Genomic DNA, 20863 nt, shown 5'->3' with positions numbered 1-20863 from the left:
CGGGCTCCCTGCTCTGCGGGAAGCCTGCTTCTCCCTCTCCCACTCCCTCTGCTTGTGTTCCCTCTCTCGCTGTGTCTCTCTCTGTCAAATAAATAAATAAAATCTTTAAAAAAAATAAATAAAAATAAAAATAAAATAAATAAATCTAAAAAAAAATCCTTAAAAAACTAATCTAGTGGAATTGGGATCTTTAGAGAAAATAATTGAAGTACATTATGAAATAAGTAGTATGCACGTGCTATTTCATATCACTTCAAAGCTCAACATTTCAGATGCCAGAAAGTACTCTCTTCTTTCTTTTCCACAAAAGTGTGAAGCTCCCCCAAATGTGTACTTTCCCTTAAAATGTACTTGTCTTCTAATACATTATGTCTGTATACTAAACTCACCTGCCCAAAGGATTGTTTTGTGTGGTAATCTTCGATAAAATTTAAAATTTTTTAAATCCTGAGTTTTCTGCACTGTGCCAGTGGAGCTTCTTGGAAATACTTTAGAATTCAGATGAAGACACTATTCATGGAACTCAGGTGTCTGTCCAATGCTTGTTTGATAGTCGCTGTTGCTACTGTCTGGTTGTCTTTTTGAGCTCTCTTATAAATACTACTTGATCTTCCTAAAGTTATTCAGTATCTTTGAAGCACTAAGCAGGTTAGAAAAAAGCATTCCTCTGTATATTAGACCATGTTTATTTCCAAGTCTATTGCTTTTTCTTGCCATGTAAATGAGAAATGTGAATGATGGGCATGGTGATGGTTGTCTTTGTCTGTGGATTGTTCATACACAGTATCTCTTAACACGTATATATTCAAGATCTCATAATTCACTTTTAATAATTACTCTTTTTAAAGTCACTGAATTCAGAAAAAGAGCTGTTAAAGAAGAAAAGGTATCCATTGAAGTTCCAAAAAGAGAAGCTCCTCCCGTGAAAGGTATATTGTGATTTCACTAAGTATTAAACTGAAGCATGAAACTACACAGCTCTTTGCCTGTTACTTCCTAATTTGACTGCCACCCTTTATTGGCTTATTGTTGACTAAAGGCAGGAAATCTAACATTTGAAAACATAAATAGCGAATTGTACACTCTGTAATACCTTGACCGGGAAAAGACATTCAGGTTCTCCCATAACCAGTGCATGAATCCATCACATAAGAATGAAATCAAAGTGCATTGGCACTATCACCCCTAAATGAGCTTCAAGTAAAATCCTGCCTGTTGTCAATATTATTCTAGAAGTAACTGTAACTGAAGAGAAAGAATGGTCTTACACCCGGGAAGAAGAAATTGTTTCAGTAGAACGGGAAGAGGAATATGACGAATATGAGGAATATGACTATAAAGAATTTGAGGAGTATGAACCAACAGAAGAATATGACCAATATGAAGAATATGAGGAACGTGAATTTGAACATTATGAAGAGTTTAAAGAGCATGAAGAATATGTCACAGGTATGAGCAAAATGCAAACCTGCAATCACCTTAAATACATGCAGATTCCATTAGAGCAGGATAAAAATTTGGATGCCCGAAGAAATTTGGAAAGAACTTTATTTCATTTGACAAATTCAGAATTTTTTTTCTTAGATAACTTCCAGAAAAAAAGTTTCTATGAATCTTAAGGTTCCTATTAGACCTTGGTTCTGGGAATAATCTATTTCCTCCCTCATTTTTGCTTAGACACAAAATAGCAAATGTCCCAAAGTTCCTTTCTCAAAGGGTTATGAGTTTATCTGCAGGTGCCCATGATCATTCCAAAACATGGAATGTCTGAACATCTCTTAAAGTTTGTTATTATCAAGCACCATAGAAAAATACACTCCCTCAGGGTTCCCATCATGAAAACTTGACAAAGACTGCTTCCAAAGTAAAGACAGAGAAGAAGGCTAACGAAAGCAGTTATATCTAATGACAATCAGATTTGTAGGTGTATAATTTCGGTTCCACACGATTCATTTATTTTACTCAATAAGTTCCTACTGGAATTTTGAAATGAAGCAATATTATTTCACCTCCCCAATTTCTGATGTTTCATAGCTTCACTTTGAGAACATTCTATGTGGTTGTACAGATAGCGTTAAAAAACAATATTATGTACAAGGAATAGCACAGAGGACCATAGGGAAAGGGAGGGAAAACTGAATGGGACAAAATCAGAGAGGGAGATAAACCATGAGAGACTCTGGACTCTGGGAAACAAACTGAGGGTTATAGAAGGGAGGGGGTGGGGGGATGGGGTAACCAAGTGATGGGTATTAGGGAGGGCATGTGTTGTGATGAGCACTGGGTGTTATATGCAACTAATGAATCGTTGAACACTACATCAAAAACTAATGATGTACTGTATGCTGGCTAATTGAACACAATAATAAAAATAAAATTAAAAAGTAAATAAGTAAATAAAACCCAATATTATAGAGAAAGAAGTTTTAACCATGATTTTTTCTACCTGAAGTGAAATGAGACTGTTAATATGTGGGAGAGAGTTACAATGACCTCATTGAAGCAAAAAGCCAGGAGGAAAGGGCACTGTCAGCTTGTTTAGGGCTTATTCTACTTGGACCTGTAATTCTCACTCACCTTTAGAGCTACACTGTAGATAAAAGATATATAAATAAATAACATTTTTTATTTATGTTCCAAAGTCTAACATTAAATACCCTTAATGTACTTTTTTTAAAGAACCCAAGAAGCTTCTCCCGGTAAAGCCTGTCCAAGAAGAACTGGTTCCCACAAAGCCAAAGGCCCCACCAACTAAAGGTAGAGTGAGCAAGACATTATGAGTTCTGAGAGACCCGTGTTCCCTACGTGTCTGTCATACTATAAACACATGTTGAAGTGACGGTGCACAAATCGTGTGTGTGTTTGGGAATGTTGTGTTGTACATTGTATTTCTTAACTTTTTGTTCTTACTACTCTTAAGACACCTGGCTCAGGTTTTTAAATCTGTAAATGTTGATATTTTAAAGTGCTGAAGAAAGCAGTTCCTGAAGAAAAAGTCCCAGTGCCCATTCCCAAGAAACTCAAACCTCCACCACCCAAAGGTACATTGCAGACTGATAACTACGAGAAACATCTTTGTTACTCATGTTCTATAAACATGTCTTTCTAACCTTGTCTGCTGTTTTTTTATTATGTTATATTAATCACCATACATTACATCATTAGTTTTTGATGTAGTGTTCCATGATTCATTGTTTGTGTATAACACCCAGTGCTCCGTGCAGAACGTGCCCTCTTTAATACCCATCACCAAGCTAACCCATCCCCCCACCCCCTCCCCTCTAGAACTCTCACTTTGTTTCTCAGAGTCCATAGTCTTTCATGTTTTTTGTTTTTTACTGAATGTATTGTGGTCCTGATTCTTACATTTCAGTTTTTTGTGCATTTTTACGTATATGGTGTTTGTGTGGTTGGTTTTAATGCTCTTCAATAATTAATATCTTTAAAGTGCCTGAAGAATCAAAGAAAGTTGCTGAGGAAAAAATACACATTTCAATTACCAAACGTGAAAAAGAGCAGGTGGCTGAGCCAGCTGTTAAAGGTATAATAATTTCCTTCCAAAATCGTGGTCTTTTATAATGTCTCTTTTAAAATTAAGGTAGCTGTGTTTGCTTTGTTTCATTGTTATATATGTCTTTGAAGTTAGTCCTTAGGATTTATTGGACATAAAAATCTGTCAACATAGGATAAGAAGGTAATGCTATCTTTAAAAGAAAAAGTTATTTTGAAATATATCCATAGCTTATTATGTAACAGCTGTGGTTATATATATAAAATAGAATGCTTGGATTTAAAATCGGTGACCATTTGGCACATTCCTGGCTTATTTAAATTCATGTACTGATATAACAATGTTGACCCCAGTTCAACAACTGTTTATTCATTCCAAAGTTTTCTAAAGGCTACAAAAAAAATCTAACTCAGTGGCTAGTCATTTTTTTTTTCTAACTATGAAGAAACATCTCTGCCCTTTCAGAAAGTATACTTATCCAGAAAGAAATTTAGCTTTCAGTAAAGGATATTTCCTACAAGCTGAGATACCTGAACACTAAACATCATTTCACATTTGGGCTCTGCTACTTTAAACTTACTTGTGTATTTTTGTATATTTTTATCCCAGTGAGGTTCAGAATCATTTTCATGGAGCATATAAAGTTTTTTTTTTTTTATAAATGAACAGTTGTATATCTATCATACGAGAGGCACTTGCAAAATTATTTTGTCTGCTTAAAGTATGACAAAGCAAGCATTGCCTGGGTGGCCTGTTTCTGACAATAAAATACCCTTATACTTAAATTTCAAGTGCCTGTGAAGCCCAAGAGAGTTGTCACAGAAGAAAAAGTACTTGTTCCTAAAAAAGAAGTAACAGCACCTGTTAGAGGTACCTAATACCACTCTTTTTAATGTGTTGTTTGTCTTCTTTGCTATGAAATTCATGTTTAGTTCTATGTGTGAAGTTCTTCTCTGGGAAAGATAAAGACTGTTATTTCTTCTGTTACAAATGGCTGTGTTCCTACTGGGTCTTAATTTCATTGAGTCATTGGTAAATGTCAAACCTAGAGATAATCTCTTTAAAGTGCCAGAAGTACCAAAAAGACGAGAACAAGAAGAGATTGTCTTTGAAGAGGAAGTTGTAACCCAAGTAGAGGAATATTTTGAAGAAGAAGAAGAAGAAGAGTACATTCATGAAGAAGAAGAACTCATAACTGAAGAAGAAGTTGTACCAGTGATACCAGTCAAAGGTAGATTATATCTCCTACAAAGAGATACATAGCAGCATCTTTAGAGACCGGGTGTCTAATTTGGTCAAATTCTGGGGTTTATTAGCACCAAAGCCCATTTCTGCTTATTTTAGAAACAGACACTTTTGATGCTGAAGTATGATTTCTGCTGTTGCCTTTCACATTTTATATCTTGTATGCAACATTCCAAAATTCTTAATAATATCTTTAAAGTGCCCGAAATACCCAAGAAACCTGTACCAGAAGAGAAGAAACCTGTTCCTGTTCCCAAAAAGAAGGAAGCCCCACCAGCAAAAGGTATAACCACCATTCATAACGTAGGCCTTAATCTGCATAGAAATCGTTAGCTATCTTCTGAGTTCACAACCTTGTGTGTGTTGCTCTCTGTTGTTAGAGATGTTAATTGTGCTTTATAAAGATGTGTTGTTACTAGTAGTTAGAACTTACCAATAAACAATATCTTTAAAGTGCCTGAGATTCCTAAGAAGCCAGAGGAGAAAGTGCCTGTGCCCATTCCTAAAAAAGAGAAGCCTCCACCAGCTAAAGGTACATCTCTTTATAATCCATCAGTGGGATAATGTGATAATTTACTCATGTAGTAGAACTGGACAAGCTGTATCACTTCTTTCCCCATGACAATATTAACAAGACAGGGACCACCCAACTGGCTATAGGAAGAGTTTACCGTGTATTCATCTCTGAATTTTGCCATGGAAGCATGCTGATGCTGAGTGCTTGGCTCTTCCTCTTTAGTGGAAAGTTCTTAAAGTAAATTCTTATTATAATACCAAAATGGACAAAATCACCATTTCCCAGGCATTGTATGTTGTCTTTATCACCAGTCTATGTTTTCTCAGTGTTCTCTATTTGAATTTTTGTGCATCTCCTGGCCTTTGTTTCATGGCTATTATTCTTATCAATCTTAAAGAGTAAAACTGTATGATGCTTCAATAAAGTCTTAAAATTGCTGGATATCTTATCTAAAATTGCTGGGTGAAAAATCTGACACTAATCCTACTTGATATCTTTAAAGTTCCTGAAGTGCCCAAGAAACCCGTCCCGGAGGAGAAAGTACCAGTACCAGTTCCTAAAAAGGTGGAAGCTCCACCTGCCAAAGGTACATGGACTCGCAGAAACTTTTTTACTTCACATTTGCATATAAGGAAAAATTAACTGGTTCAATTCTGTGTTCTTTGGGGATGCACCTCTTTAATGTTGCTTTATGGAAAAGAAAAGACTTTATTTTAAAGATTAAATGCGGGCGCCTGGGCGGCTCAGTTGGTTAAGCGACTGCCTTCGGCTCAGGTCATGATCCTGGAGTCCCGGGATCGAGTCCCGCATCGGGCTCCCTGCTCGGCAGGGAGTCTGCTTCTCCCTCTGACCCTCCTCCCTCTCATGCTCTCTGTATCTCATTCTCTCTGTCTCAAATAAATAAATAAAATCTTTAAAAAAAATAAAAAATAAAAAAAAAATAAAGATTAAATGCTTCTTGAAATACCTTGGTCATACTTTTAGTACCATATCTTAATCTTTTTGAGACTATTCTTAACCTCAAAATTTTATGTTGTGTAACATTTTTTTTCTAAATAATTTCTTTAAAGTGGTTCCAGAAGTGCCCAAGAAGCCTGTGCCTGAGAAGAAGGTGCCAGTTCCTGTTCCTAAGAAGGTAGAGCCTCCACCTGCAAAAGGTACATTACTTCATCATTTAAGTACATGAAAAAAAAACCCTTCCACTTATATATGTCCATATGCAAATTCCCCCATTAACATTTAAAATTTGTTTAAAAATTTGTCTTACTACAAATATTAGGTGATTGTTTTCACATGTATTGCTCTAAGACATATAAAAGAACACATTCTTAAGGACAAATAATATTTTTAAAGTGCCAGAGGTGCCCAAGAAGATCATCCCAGAGGAAAAGCCAATACGTGTTCCGAAAAAAGTGGAAGCTCCACCACCCAAAGGTACATTAATCTCAAACAGAACCAGGGCAAAAAGGAAAACTAACCGGTATTATTCAGCCTTGTTAATTACAATTAATGCTTCATGACCTTGAATCTGATGATAATTGATGCCTCTATGATCACAGAATATTTGCTTTTCATGTTGTCTCATTGTCATGAATAGTGTACATACAAGTGACACTTGTACAATTGAATAAATATCTTTAAAGTGCCAAAGAAACGTGAGCCAGTTCCAGTTCCTGTAGCTCTACCTCAGGAAGAAGAAGTTCCATTTGAAGAAGAAATTGCTCCTGAAGAGGAAGTTCTCCCTGAGGAAGAGGAATTTCTACCTGAGGAAGAAGAAGTTGCTCCTGAGGAAGAAGAAGTTGCTCCTGAGGAAGAAGAAGTTGTTCCTCCTGAGGAGGAAGAATTTATACCTGAGGAAGAAGTTGAACCTGAAGAAGAGAAAGTTCTTCCAGAAATTAAACCTAAGGTGCCAGTACCTGCACGAGGTATAGCAACTCTTCTTAGAGTCCAGGCCTCTTTTGTGTTGGATTCTGCCTTTCCATCTTTTTTTATTCATCTCCAGCTTTATCTATAATACTTCACTCTTTATGTTGTCTAACATCTAAATCTTAGAAAGCATTCCAGACATGTGTGCTTTCATTATTGTGTCTATCGTGTGTGTCTGTCTCTTGGAAATGATTTGAATGTCTTTTCAAATTTAATGATATGAAATGTTATTTAGTTGTTTATGGTCTAATTCTCATTTGTCTTTTTGTGATATATATAATACTGTGCTTGTGATTTTTAATGTCTTAAAATGAATGTTTTTAAGTGCCTGAAGTGCCAAAGAAACCTGTACCTCAGAAGAAAGTCCCTGTTCCTGCTCCTAAAAAAGTGGAACCTCCACCACCCAAAGGTATACCTCCCCAAAGTGAATACACATTCTTCATCCATAGCTTCACCAGAAAATTACGGTGGAATTGGGGTTTAGGAAAAGTTATATTTATAAAATAGATAGTCACATTTTTCTTTCTAAAAAATGTTCAGGAACACTGATTTCCACTTTTCATTGGATGCAAAGCAGCATTCAAGAACAAAGATAAAAGGATTGTCCCCAAAACTGCCACAGAAGTTCTACCTAGTGGCTTGTCATTTCATATAGATATTCTGCAAAGCTAAATTATCTACACAAAAAGATACCTGAAAAATATAATGAATAAATTTTCCTAAATTTCATCCTTCAACTATTTATATGAATTGCTTTTATAACACCAGGACGAAAAGAAAAAATGATTGAAGTATTTATCAAAACACTGAATAATAGCTTACGTCTTCTGATACATACATATAAATGGCAGCCCAGCAGGTTTGATTTTAGCTTTGGCTTTGTTCCTTGCTGTATTATTTTGAGCAAGTCTTTTAACCAATCTGAGCTTCAAGTTTGTCTCCTATAAAATGGGGAGACTGATATAAGTTCTAGTGGGCTCAGATATTGTTGTGAGGATAAAATAAAGTAAGGTATGTGGAAGTGCTCTATCACTGAATGAATTATCCAGATCAGTTCATAGTACAGAATGAAGTCCATATATTTATACCTTAAAGCTCATTATTTTCTGCCAAAGGTCATGATATCACTACTTAAACATAACACTTCCACCAGATTAAATAGTCATAATCAATGAAATAGTAAAGCCGATCCTTTATTAGACTTCAAGGGTTCAGAAATACTTTATAAATAATGATTTAATAAAGTACTAGAGACATTTAAATGGATGAAATAACAGCATCTGTACTCTGATATTCAAGTAGGTTGCTGATCCCTCGCTCTACCAAACCTATTTCTGTCATAACACTGGGCTTCCAACTTGCCCTACGACTCTATCCTGAGCAACTGTTGCATGTGGTCTTTGTGTGTGTGAACTTCTTGCCTTCTCTCTTTTTTGTCCCTCACAATAAATTCTTATCATGAAATGATGTCTTTAAAGTGCCTGAGGTTAAGAAGAAAGTGCCAGAGAAGAAAGTAGTCATTCCTAAGAAAGAGGAGGCTCCTCCTGCCACAGGTACTACTATTCCCAAGCAAATTAAACACTGCCATTTCTTTCTCTCACCTGTAAGAGTCAAAGTGTCCTCTTTCAGTATTTGTTAGTATAACTTGTATTATTGCTATGTCTATCGTCTCTGTGTTTGTGCAACTTAAATTATAAAATATCTTTAAAGTGCCTGTGGTGCTTAAGAAACCTGAACCAGAGAAGAAAGTGCCTCCTCCTGGTCTTAAGAAAGCAGTGGCTCCTCCTGCCAAAGGTACATCACCCAAAAAAGGATGTGTTTGCTGGACCGATGTTGAACTGTGATGCTGTCCACACAGATGTCCAACATGAACGTTTGTCTGCCTTGTATGGTCTGTCATTGCCATTAACCATCTGTGACTCTGGTGCACCCATGTTTGTGCTATGTCAATTTTTCCACTTTCTGTTTGTGTGTTTTATGTTGATTCTTACATATGTTATTTCTAAAAAATAAAAACATTCAACTAATACATCTTTAAAGACCCCAAAGTAACTAAGAAGCCAGGCCCTGAAGTCCCCTTTGCTCTTCCTAAAAAAGTAGAGGCTCCAGCAGTAAAAGGCAGAATATCTCTTTAAATGGGCTCTTAGTCTTAAATCACAAACCTCTTTATTTTTGTTTTATTAATTGATTCTGTGAAATCTCCATGTTTCATCTTATGCATGTGTATCTTGATACTTACTCCCTTGTGTTGAAAAACGGGGAAACTTGGTCTTTATGCACTCTTCATTGGTTCTTGCATTTTAAGTGCCTAAAACGATCAATATCTTTTAAGTTCCTGAGGTACCTAAGAAAGTGGAAGAAAGACAAATCATTCTCCTTGAAGAAGAGGAAGTTCCACCAGTGGAAGGTAGATGACTTTCTAAGAAAATAGATTTTCCAGGTCATCATTGTCTTATCATTGTCTAATATTGGAAGGAGGCAAATGCACATTTCACTTCAGAAAATAAACATATTCAGACTCTAAAAGAAATCATTATTTACCTAATAGAAATTGGGCAGGCAAATTAAAATCAACTGACTCTCCTTTCTTACATGCTTAGCCAATTTGTTGGTTTGTTTGTTTCATTTTAATGACAGTCTTTGAAAGGAAACTGTATTTGCCGTGGGGAATTTTTCGTCAAATGACTTGGTTGGTAATAGTGGGATAAACCTACCGAAAAGAAATTCCAGTTAAGCCTGAGTAGCTGATACAGAAAATCTGACGTCTACACCTAACTGAATGTTCTCCTTCGAACAAGTCCACCTCCATTAAAAATAATAATAATAATTTCAAATAAATTCTCTCTGACATCTTTTTTATTCTGAAATTCTAGAAAGGGCCTAACATATTTTGAAGACTCAGTAGATTTTTTTCAAGGACTAGTGAGTTTGTACATGCATTGGAAAGGCTGAGCTATGAATTACCTATGTTTAAGACAACCTCCATTTTCAGATATACCCTTTTAGTCTAATATTTAAGAGAATTCTAATTTACAAAATAATAATCTTTTTTAAAGTGTATGAGGAGCCAGAAGAGCCTATTCCAGAAGAAGAGATCCCTGAAGAACCACCTAGCATAGAAGAGGTGGAGGAGGTGGCGCCACCTAGAGGTACTGCTGCTTTTAGGAGTGGGACATTTAAAATCTATGGTGGTCCAAATCTTTCTCAGAAGTCTAAATCTAATATTCCTTAGTATACTTTTCTTACATCTTATTAATGACAAGTTGAAGATCAATAATTAATGGCACCTGAAGTGCCCTGCCCAACTTTTCTACTGCATCTACAATACAATTCTTGTATTATCGGCACTTGAAAGTTCCCTAGCCAGACCCTATTGTTACACTTTCTCCTAGGTTTCTCGTTTTTAGTTTTTTATTCTGTATTAAAGTGGGGGAAATCTATTTCTGTGTTGTTTACTTTTTAGAATAATTCTTAGCCTATTGTTCCTGAAGACTGTGGCAAGCTCCTGCATAACCTGTATTACATTTGCTAATAGGATTAAGAAGTAATAGCCTTCCACCTTTACAGTCACTACTGCATATGCATAATTACCATTTAGGTTGCTAATATCTTTTAAAAATAAGTCAATGTTTTGTGTTATTTTTTGCATATATGGGTGTTGTTCTGTTCATTGCATGTCATTTTTCAAAATGTCCATCTAATATCTTTGAAGTGCCTGAAGTGGTTAAGAAAACAGTACCTGAAGCACCTACTCCTGTTCCTAAAAAACTGGAGGCACCACCAGCTAAAGGTATAGCACATCTCAATTAATAATGTCTTTAAATTCCAATTAACGTTCTTTAAAAAAAAACAAAACAGAAATGTCTTCTTTGATTGCTTTCTTAGAGTCACTTAAGTAGCAAACTTCTGAAATTGATTGAGGACCAGTAAAAAAATGCAACCCATTTCATATCTTTAGCCTTTTTTGGAATGTTAATGGATGATTATGTTAATGGTGGCTGTGTGTGTATAAATTACTCCAGAAGTTTCTCATTCTAAACAGCTGAGAATTTTAATGTTAATGAGTGCATCTCTCTATGCTTATATACATAACAATAGACCCTTCTTCCCCACAGTCCATTCATAAATTTTATTCCATTATATATAGTTTTCTCACGTTATTGTAATTATGTATACTATATTGTAGGGGAAAAAAAATCTATTCTAATGGTTGGATGATAACTATTTTAAAGAGCCTCATGTCCTTTCTAATATTTGGTCTAAGCATTTCAACGTTATTACAAAATATCTACTTCTCTTTGCTTCCTAGTTAGGTTAATGCTTCAGGAGTGCTCTTCACAGATAAGCTTATGCTGTCCCTATCACAGTAGGCATCCCCCACAGATAAAATAGTGCTCAGAGGAAGAGGACACCTGTATTAGGTACTCTATTATGGTAATCACTTCAAAAAAGTCTTCATCAAGCTAAAAATAGTAGAAGTAGGTGCAATGTTGGTAATCCCTAGTATTTAAAAAAAAAAAATAGAACAGCACAGATTCCTGTGGGCGTGTCTTCGTCTTATCTAGTTAGCACAAATAAGTGATCTGGGAAAATATCTTTATTGTCTGTAAAATTGGTGTCCACTAATACAGAGTGACTCCTTATGCTTTGATTATTATAAAGATGTTGTTTTTGCCATTTTTATTTCATTCATTATTGAGTATTGTCAGCTAACTGAAATGCCTAATATCTTTTTAAAGTGCCAAAGAAGGTTCCTGAGGAAAAAGTAACTGTTCCTGTTCAGAAAAAAGAGCCACCTCCAGCCAAAGGTACATATTCTGTTTTAAAACTGAACTTCTGTTAATAATTTTCATTAAGATTTTTATGTTGGGGGCACCTGGATGGCTCAGTCAGTAGAGCGTGTGACTCTTGATCTCAGGGTCATGAGTTCAAGCCCCACATTGGGTCTGGAGCCTACTTAAAAAATAAAATTTTTTTAAAAATTTAAAAATTTAAAAAAAGATTACGTCTCTGTGTCTTGACTGTTTTTTGTCTTTTGTCTATGAAAACTTGCTCTCGATAGTCCTAAATATTAAAACTGTATCTTTAAAGTGCCTGAAAAGAAAGTCCCAGAAAAGAAAATCGCAGAAAAGAAAGTCCCTGTGCCTAAAAAAGAAGCTGTTCCCCCAGCTAAAGGTATTTTTGGGAAGATCTTTTCCATATCTTCACGTATTATTGCATGAAAGCCTTTTTTTTCAGTTTTTTCATTCTGTATTTTGGGAATTTGTATCTTCATTTCTTCTGTGTTTAAAAAAAAATTTCTTAAAGTAGATGCTCTTTTAGGAAGGACCGTCCTTGAAGAAAAAATATCAGTTGCCTTCCACAAAGAGGAGGTAGTAAGAGAGAGAACAGAATTAGAAGTAGTGGAAACACCAGTGGAAGTGCTTGAGGAAGAAGAGTTCCATGAAGTTCAAGAATATTTTGAAGAAGAGTTCCATGAAGTAGAAGAATTCATCAAAGTAGAACGACCTAGATTCGAAGAAGTACACAGAGCTGAAGAGGTCCACAGGGTAATAGAAGTTTTAGAGACAGAAGAAGTGGAAGTATATGAAAAACCCAAAGCTCCACCTAAAGGTATAGGTGAATTCCGTTGCTATTACAAATTGCTATACCTTGCTCTAACTCATTTTTTTAAGTGCATTTCATGTCCAATTTGGAACACTAGAAACCCACTTACTTTCAAAGTTAACATCATGGAATGCTTTAAGCATGAGCTTCAACTATTTGATGCAAAGATTAATATGGAGTAGAGATTAAACTTACAGTGCATAATTTTAGCAGACAAGATAATGGTATTTGATATCTACTTATCTAAGGAGCTCACTGTATGAATTTGTAGATTCTTTCTTGAATCCAGCTAAGAATGATTGTTACAGGTGCCAAAATATCTGACCAGTGTCATCAGTTGAGTGAAATAGAAGCTCCTCAGTTCACTGAGAAATTTCCATGTTCAGGCAAAACAACTATGCTTTGTTAACATGAGTCAGCTGTTCACAAACTGATCATTGCTTATCAAAAGTTTCTGCCATTTTATATTTTCATTAGAGCAATAACATTAAGGAAGCAAATGAAGCATTGGTAACACCACCTGCTCTCTAGTATTTTTTGAGGATAAACCGTGATACAAATAAATTCTCTTTGGTACCACTCCAGATCTTGCACAAATTAATATGTGTGTAATATGAAGGAATATGTGTGTGTGTGTGCTTATTATTCATAGTAAATCTACAATATAGATGAAATTTAGCAAAATCAACATCTCTCTAGGAAGTGTAATGTAAATTCAAAAAATATCAGTAGATAAAGCATTTATGAGCTCCCACTGGACTAATTGTATTGGTAGTGCTCCCTAATACTTCAAGAACTCATTCTAAATCTAAACACTAATATCTTTGAAGGACCTGAGATATCTGAGAAAATCATCCCTCCAAAAAAACCACCCACTAAGGTTGTTCCTCAAAAAGAGCCACCAACTAAAGGTATTTCATTAGCGAAACTTGATTGCATTACAAGTTTGTGTTCTTGATGTTTTTCTTCTGTGTTTTGTGTTTTTGGAATTTCTAAAACAAACTAATATCTTTAAAAGGGTTGAGGGGCCAAACGAAGTAATACCAAAAGAGAAAGTCACTGTTGTTATGCCTAAAATACCCAAAGTAAATATCCTTATTAACCAAATAGTGCACCTAAGTTTCCTTCTTTGGTACTATTCAATTGTATATTCACTAACATGCTTATTGATAAATCCAGGTTTTCCTTTTAATTCTTAATTTCAATCATCTAGTAATAATAAATACATAGTGACTATGTGCTTAATGTCCCTGCTTTGTTCATTTTTGGGAACCTCTTGAATTTTACAATAGAAATAAAAAATATCTAATAAATAATATATACTTGTATGTTTAAAGTCCTTGAATAAGAACATTATCACTGAAGAGAAAGTACCAATTATTCCACCAAAACAAGCAGAAGTAGCACCAGGAGAAGGTGTCTTTTTAATTTTTCTTGTCACGTTCTTACGATTCTAACATGGGAAATTCTTCTGGATTTCTGTTGTCATATTTGTTATCAAAATTCAACTCATTTCAAGTACTGTAATATATTTGATAAAGTGATAGCTCTGTTTCATATTATGACCATGTCATGTTTTGTGTTTACATTTCTCTTATGTTGTGCTTGTTACAAATCTTTATGAATGTTTAAAAGTAAAAAAAAATTATTACTATCTTTAAAGTACCTGAAGTGCCCCAGAAAATTGTGGTAGAAGAAAAAGTACGTGTTCCTGAAGAGCCCAAGTTTCCACCAGCTAAAGGTACCCACCTTTGCTGATTTACCACTAAAACCCCCTTTTATTCACTTACTATGGAGCAGAGAGAGAGTGAGAGATCTTTCTCCCCTCAATGCCACAATACAGCTGAATTATGTAAACTTCAGTTTATGTTCTATAACAATCCTCCATTTTGTGATGTCTCTCTGGATTCAAAGGCATCAGCCTAAAAGTTGTTACTGTTTTTGTTGATATTCTTAAGCCATAATTAAATGATATTGACCCCCTCAACTTCTTTTCAAAAATAATTTATTTTAGAAGCTATTGTCAAGGAGCTCTGGAAACAAACATTCCAGATAACAGTAGAAAATGATGCTAAAACCTGAAGACAAAGTATTTTTAATATGACAAATCAAGAATTCATCAACAAGGCAATCTAGAGAGATGCATTGACTGTGTGTTTAGTTGGCTTATGATTTTGGAATTCTTGGCATTCTTCTTGTTAGATCAACCCTTTTTGTCTTGATATTTTATACCCAATGATGATATTTTTTAAAATAAATATCTTTAAAGCACCTGAAGTACCCAAGAAAATTGTTCCAGAAGAAAAGGTTCATGATGCTCTTCCTAAAAAGCCTGAAGTTCCACCAACTAAAGGTATACACTGAAACTGATCATGACATGAAATGACTGTTTGTTTAGTTATTCATGGTTTAAAGTGAATGTGTGTGATGTTAAATCCTTGTATTTTGCTTCTTTATATTCTTAGAATACTTGTTATTTATAACAATTAATATACTAATATCTTTAAAGTTCCTGAAGTGCCTAAGAAAAGTATTCAAGAAGAAAAATCTCTTTCTGAAGACACAACAATATACAGTGAGTGTAGAAAAACTGGTGGTTCTCTTTGGTTTCATTTGTGTTTGTCTTCATAGCTTTTAAAAATAAGTATACTAATATCAAAGTCTAACATGCCAAAAAAATATTTGGCTAAAATTAAATAATTTAAATGGTTATTTGTCTCAGACAAGGTATATTTCCTCACCAATTAAAAAATAAATAGTCCTGTACTTATAACACTGCCCAATTTTAGAAAAGTCATTTGCTTTTTTGAGTTTGTCATTGTCTTGTCTGTTAACCTGTTCTGTGTACAAATAACTTCTGCTTTGAAGCAATTTATTTTCTCAGGCCATGAAGTAACTTTAACTTCATAATAATATTTTAATTGGATTTTATAGAATCAAAATGTCCCTTTATTATTTTTTTACTCTTTACAGCCATCACTGGAAACATTTTGATAATGTTGCTCAAATGACCACAGATTTATAAGGCCATTACAACATCAAAAGAATTCCTAAGCCATTTTTCGTTGGCTTTTATGCAAAATTATGATTAAATAATTTGAGGAGTAAAATAATCTGAATAATAAAATATTCTGAATAGAATACTATTCAATAATCTGAGTAGTGAAAATGCCAGTATTCAAGATATTCTTCCATTTATTTTAATCTAAAAAATACCAATAGTCCTGATATTCTTTCATTTATTTTGATCTAAAAAATTCCCTGTTTAAATCCATTTTTTTTGTCTGTAATACTAGGTTGGGATAAATATATATGATGACTTCCTCCTTTGAATATCCTTTCTATGCTTCAGTTAGGTTATTGCCACCAGCCAGTCTTCCTTTCTAAAAGCTACAGAAATCTTTATTTTCTTCAGTTGCCTTATTTTCAAAGATTTAATTCTTTTTCTTTTTCTTTTCTGCTTCCAGTCCCTACATGGTTGTTAAACTACATAGCCATAAACCAGATATGGTTTAAAATTATAGCCAACTAGGTTCCTGGGAAAGGGAAGGACTTAATATGAATTTCCAGTAGGTCAAATGTAGGAGAATTCTCAATATGCAACTCAGTATCAACCCTGTTCTTTATGGACAAAACTAAGAGCAAAGGACAATTTTGCCAATAACTTTCTGCAGACAAAAATAGAAGAATTATATAGTCCCTGGCCAGTGAATTCCTCAATTTTATTATCACCATAAATGAGAGTTCTATATGATAGAACTGAGAATGAGGCTTTCTCTTAGCCGATGTGTTCTTGTCACTAGTTTGTGTCTATGTACTACTGGTAATTTGCCTTGAAGTGCCCTTAATTGTATAAATACTAATATCTTAAAAGTTTATGAAGTATCTGAAGAATCCACCACAGAAGAAAAAGTACTTGTGACTCATTCTCCAAAGACGAAAATCAAAATAGCAAAAGGTATATAACACCAATGATCTAGTCTGAAGAAAATTTATTTGGGGCTGATTTTAAAAGCTCTGTTTTTTCCTTCACTGTTTATAACTATACTCATATCTTTTAAGTGCCTGAGCCACCCAAGAAAGCTGTTCCAGAAGACAAAATATATGTGACTATTCCTAAAAAGAGAGAAACACCAGCAACTAAAGGTACATTTCAACAACATCAAACTTGGATGAATAACTTTGGATTTAAGACTCAAAAATTGTGTGTTATATACTTTACTATTTTCACAACTTCTAAGTGTTAACCTACTGATATCTTTAAAGAGCCTGATACGACCAGAGAAGTTTTTCCAGAGGTGGAGTTACCTGAGGCTGTTCCCCAAATTCCAGAGCATCCTCCACCTGAAGGTATAATTCTTAGTTATGAAAATCTAAAGAGAATCTTTCTTCTTCAGTCTGCAAAATATGTTGTGTTTTGTGTAGGTTCTCAGAACCTCTAACACTAAAATATTAATATCTTTAGGGCCCCCAATGTACCCAAGAAAAGGAACTTTCAATGACTTGCCTCCCCCCCCCAAAAAAGTCTCACTAAACAACATACAAGGATAAACAATTAGAACAAAAATTAAATTTCTAATTTAAAGTTACAATATCTGTTAATATACCTAACTTTTTAAATACGTTGTGTCTTCATGTCTTTGCCTTTTCTCAACTAAAAAATACTAATATCTTTGAAGAGTTGGAAGTCTCCAAGGAAGGTCTCCCAGAGCGGCAAGCTCCTATTGCTAAAAGAAGAAAAATACCACCACCAAAAGGTACAAGCCAAAAGAAAGCTGACTTTCATATCTCATGATTGTAGTTGTACTTAACACATGTGAATATACTAATATCTTGAGAGCCCCAGATGCTACGAAGGAAGTCATTTCAGAGAAGTGGGTCCCCCAAAGCAGAAGGTCAACTGGGTATATACATGTTCCCATGAGTTATTCAAGAGAAAATAGAGGAGGGAAAAATCTTTAACTTATCTAAATGGAAGATGCTTGGGCTATAAAGTTTAACTATGAGGTCTTCAGGGAATATATGGAGACACAGAATGTGTAGATGTGACCCAGATGGATCCTTCAATAAGAAATAGCTATTACTTGGTGATTAACATAACAATAAAAAATTTTTTTAAAAAAGAAATAGCTATTACTGTTTCCAAAAAAAAAAAAAGAAAAATATCAGACTAGCTAGAAAAAACAAATCTACATAAGAACACCATAATATTTGTATCCCTGAAACTAGATTGAATTGGCTTAACACTCCCCCTTTAAAGCAGAAATCAGTGCCATCAAATGACAGAGGTGCTTGGCTGTAGACTGTAAATCAGTAATTTAACTCTCCATGGGGTTGAAATTTCAGGAGATAATATAACTGCCCATTGGAATTGCTTTTCTATTAAAATAAACTTACTACTAAACATAAGCATATGAATTTAAAATAATTCTTTTCCCATAAGACTTAAGTATAGAAATATTCTCAGAAAACCATTATTTAAAGACAATAAATATTAAATTCAACTTCGAGCAGTTTTTTTTGTAGGATGGTCTCCACCTGAAAGCCTTCTAGAACTAAGGCAGTTAAAACTAGTTAACGTTGGAATTCTGCACTGACTACTTAGTTGTTCCTCTTATTTTCTTTTATTTTTTTAGAGTCCTGCGTTTTTCCATTTTGAATATTTTTAGGTAATTCTAAAGATAAAAAAGTTTTAAGACCTCCAGCATAAGAATTTCTTTACGATATCCACAATATTCTGTAAGTTAAGCGATATCCAAACATTTTGACATGATTTTTTTCAGTCTAGAATCTTTGGGTCATTCTCCTCTCTCCTATATTTGAAAAACAAATACCTTTCTAAAGTGCCAAAGGTAAGGGTACAAAATGAAGCCTATCCAGACAAGAAAGAAGCTGTTATGTTCTCCTCAAATTAATAGCTAAAAGTGCATCATTAATTATACAAAATCAATTTTTTTCACTTGAAGCTAATTTTCCATGATCTAATTTTCTATACATCTATTCCAAGAAATAAAATTACTACTATTGATAATACCTGAGATGGCCAAGAAAGTAGCTCCTGATAATCAAGTACTCACTCTGTCATTAAAGAATCAGATGCGGGGAGCAGGAAGGTCTCCCAGTCTGGGGCATTCCTGTAGGTGGAGTTAGGACTAAAACTCTTCATGACTCTGAAGTTCAATGTATTAATTTCTTTAAAGTGCCTGAATCACTCCAAGAAGCTGTCCCTGTAAGGAAAATACCCATGGCTGCTCCCCCTGAAATTGAAACACCTTCCAGTAAAGGTATCAATCATTCTATCATTCCTGCTTTCATTTCTTTAATAAATGGCAATTATGTGTGTGGTGCTAGGGAGCTGGGGAATAATAAACGAGGACAATTAGAACTTGATTCCTTTCTTCGAGACTTTATACATCATCCAATTTTTAAAAGAAGCGCCCTTGTAGCCAGAAATACCACTTTGGTGTAGTTAATGTAACTAACGTCTTCGCTGATGCCCTAACCTCTAAGCTTGATACTAATATCTTCAAAGTGCCAGAAGCTATGAAAGAAGTTGCTCCTGAAATGCAAGTATCTGAGGATTTTCCTAAAGAGCAAGAACCTCTGCCTATAAAAGGTACGTGATACCTGCAAACGGATACTGAAGAAGAAATTATCTGTCCTCTGCTCTTACAACTATACTTTTCTAATGTTCTTTGTAACACCTAAATGTAAACATACTAATATCTTTCAAACACCTGAGGCTGCCCAAGAAGTTCCCTCTCAAGAGAAAATATTTGTGGGTGGTCCTATTCAAATAGAAACCTCTTCTATTAAAAGTATTCATTCAACAAATGCTTAGTAAGGAGGGTCTACAGTGTCACAGGAACTAAACCAAGTGCTAGTGAAGGGATCCTCTTCCTGAGGATCCCACTAACCCCTAAGACTTAGTTGACTGGGGGAGCAAGGGGAGAAGAGACTTCTAGAAAACTACACTTGCCAACTTATTGTGGTTACTGTGTTTAACATCTTAAATGTGAAATACTAATATCTTTAAAGTGCCTGAAGCTCCTCAAGAAGTTGTTCCTGCAAAGAGAGCTCCTTCCAAAAAAAGAGAACCTCCTTCAGTTGAAGGTACAAGTGACCATGCCCTCAAGCTAAAGAAGAAATAGCTCTTGTAGTCTTGAAAATATTTTGCTGTTCCTAGTGATCTTCATAACACTAAATATTAAAATACTAATTTCTTAAAGTGCTGGAAGCGCCCCAAGAAATTGTCCCTGAAAAGGAAACATATGTGATTCCTCACAAAAAGCCTGAAGTTCCTCGTGATGAAGGTATATGTTGCTGGAAGCTTAGAAATTTGGGGAAATGTCTTTTCCTGTATGAATGTATTTCCTGTCTGTACGGATTCTTCTAACTCCTCAATGTAAAAATATTAATATTTTTAAAGTGCCAGAGGCGCCCAGAGAAGTTGTCCCAGAAAAGAAAGTGCATCCTCCCCAAAAGCCTGAAGTTGTACCTGTCAAAGGTACATTCTAAACCACCCTTTATTTAAGATGGGGTAGGGAGGGCAATAGCAAGAACCACCTAGCTAGGCTTGAAAGGTCTTTTGATGTATAAATGCAGTTCTTGTCTGTGTTGATCCTTGTGACTCAAATGTAAATTTACTAATATCTTCAAAGTGCCCAAGGCTCCCAAAGAGGTTGTCCCTGAAAAGAAAGTGCTTGCGGTGCCTTCTAAAAAGCTGGAAGTCCCACTTGTAACAGGTATTTGTCATCAACCTTAGGTTTAAAAAGATATAACTCTTCTGCTCTTGAAAATATTTTGCTTTAGTGGTCTCATCATTTTTAAATGTAATTTTACTAATATCTTTTAAGTGCCTGAAGGTCCTCAAGAAATTGTCCCTGAAAAGAAAGCACCAGTGGTGCCTCCTAAAAAGCCTGAAGTTGCACCTGTTATAGGTACTTGTCACTTACCTCAGTTAAGAAGATATAACCCTTCTGCTCTTGAAAATGTTTTGTTCCAGCAGTCTCATAACCCCTAAATGTAATTTTACTAATATCTTTTAAGTGCCTGAG

General features: G+C 34.9%; 1 protein-coding gene across 1 annotated transcript in view; it reads left to right on the top strand.

Annotated features, from left to right (window-relative positions):
- The window catches only part of TTN (titin), a 269090-nt gene that overhangs the window by 121712 nt on the left and 126515 nt on the right, over positions 1–20863 (top strand). The window contains 26 exon segments of the mRNA XM_044913684.1: positions 849–929; positions 1234–1449; positions 2680–2757; positions 2967–3041; positions 3449–3541; positions 4304–4381; positions 4578–4742; positions 4956–5039; positions 5211–5288; positions 5776–5859; positions 6344–6430; positions 6627–6707; positions 6917–7198; positions 8678–8752; positions 9532–9606; positions 10256–10348; positions 10912–10989; positions 11939–12007; positions 12291–12374; positions 12522–12812; positions 13637–13717; positions 14470–14547; positions 15076–15159; positions 16869–16952; positions 17073–17156; positions 20663–20746. Coding sequence (XP_044769619.1) covers positions 849–929; positions 1234–1449; positions 2680–2757; positions 2967–3041; positions 3449–3541; positions 4304–4381; positions 4578–4742; positions 4956–5039; positions 5211–5288; positions 5776–5859; positions 6344–6430; positions 6627–6707; positions 6917–7198; positions 8678–8752; positions 9532–9606; positions 10256–10348; positions 10912–10989; positions 11939–12007; positions 12291–12374; positions 12522–12812; positions 13637–13717; positions 14470–14547; positions 15076–15159; positions 16869–16952; positions 17073–17156; positions 20663–20746 — 2742 coding nt within the window.

The sequence above is a fragment of the Neomonachus schauinslandi genome, chromosome 3, assembly GCF_002201575.2.
Source record: "Neomonachus schauinslandi chromosome 3, ASM220157v2, whole genome shotgun sequence".
NCBI classification, from domain to species: domain Eukaryota; kingdom Metazoa; phylum Chordata; class Mammalia; order Carnivora; family Phocidae; genus Neomonachus; species Neomonachus schauinslandi.
This window is presented reverse-complemented; position numbering and strand designations above follow the sequence as displayed.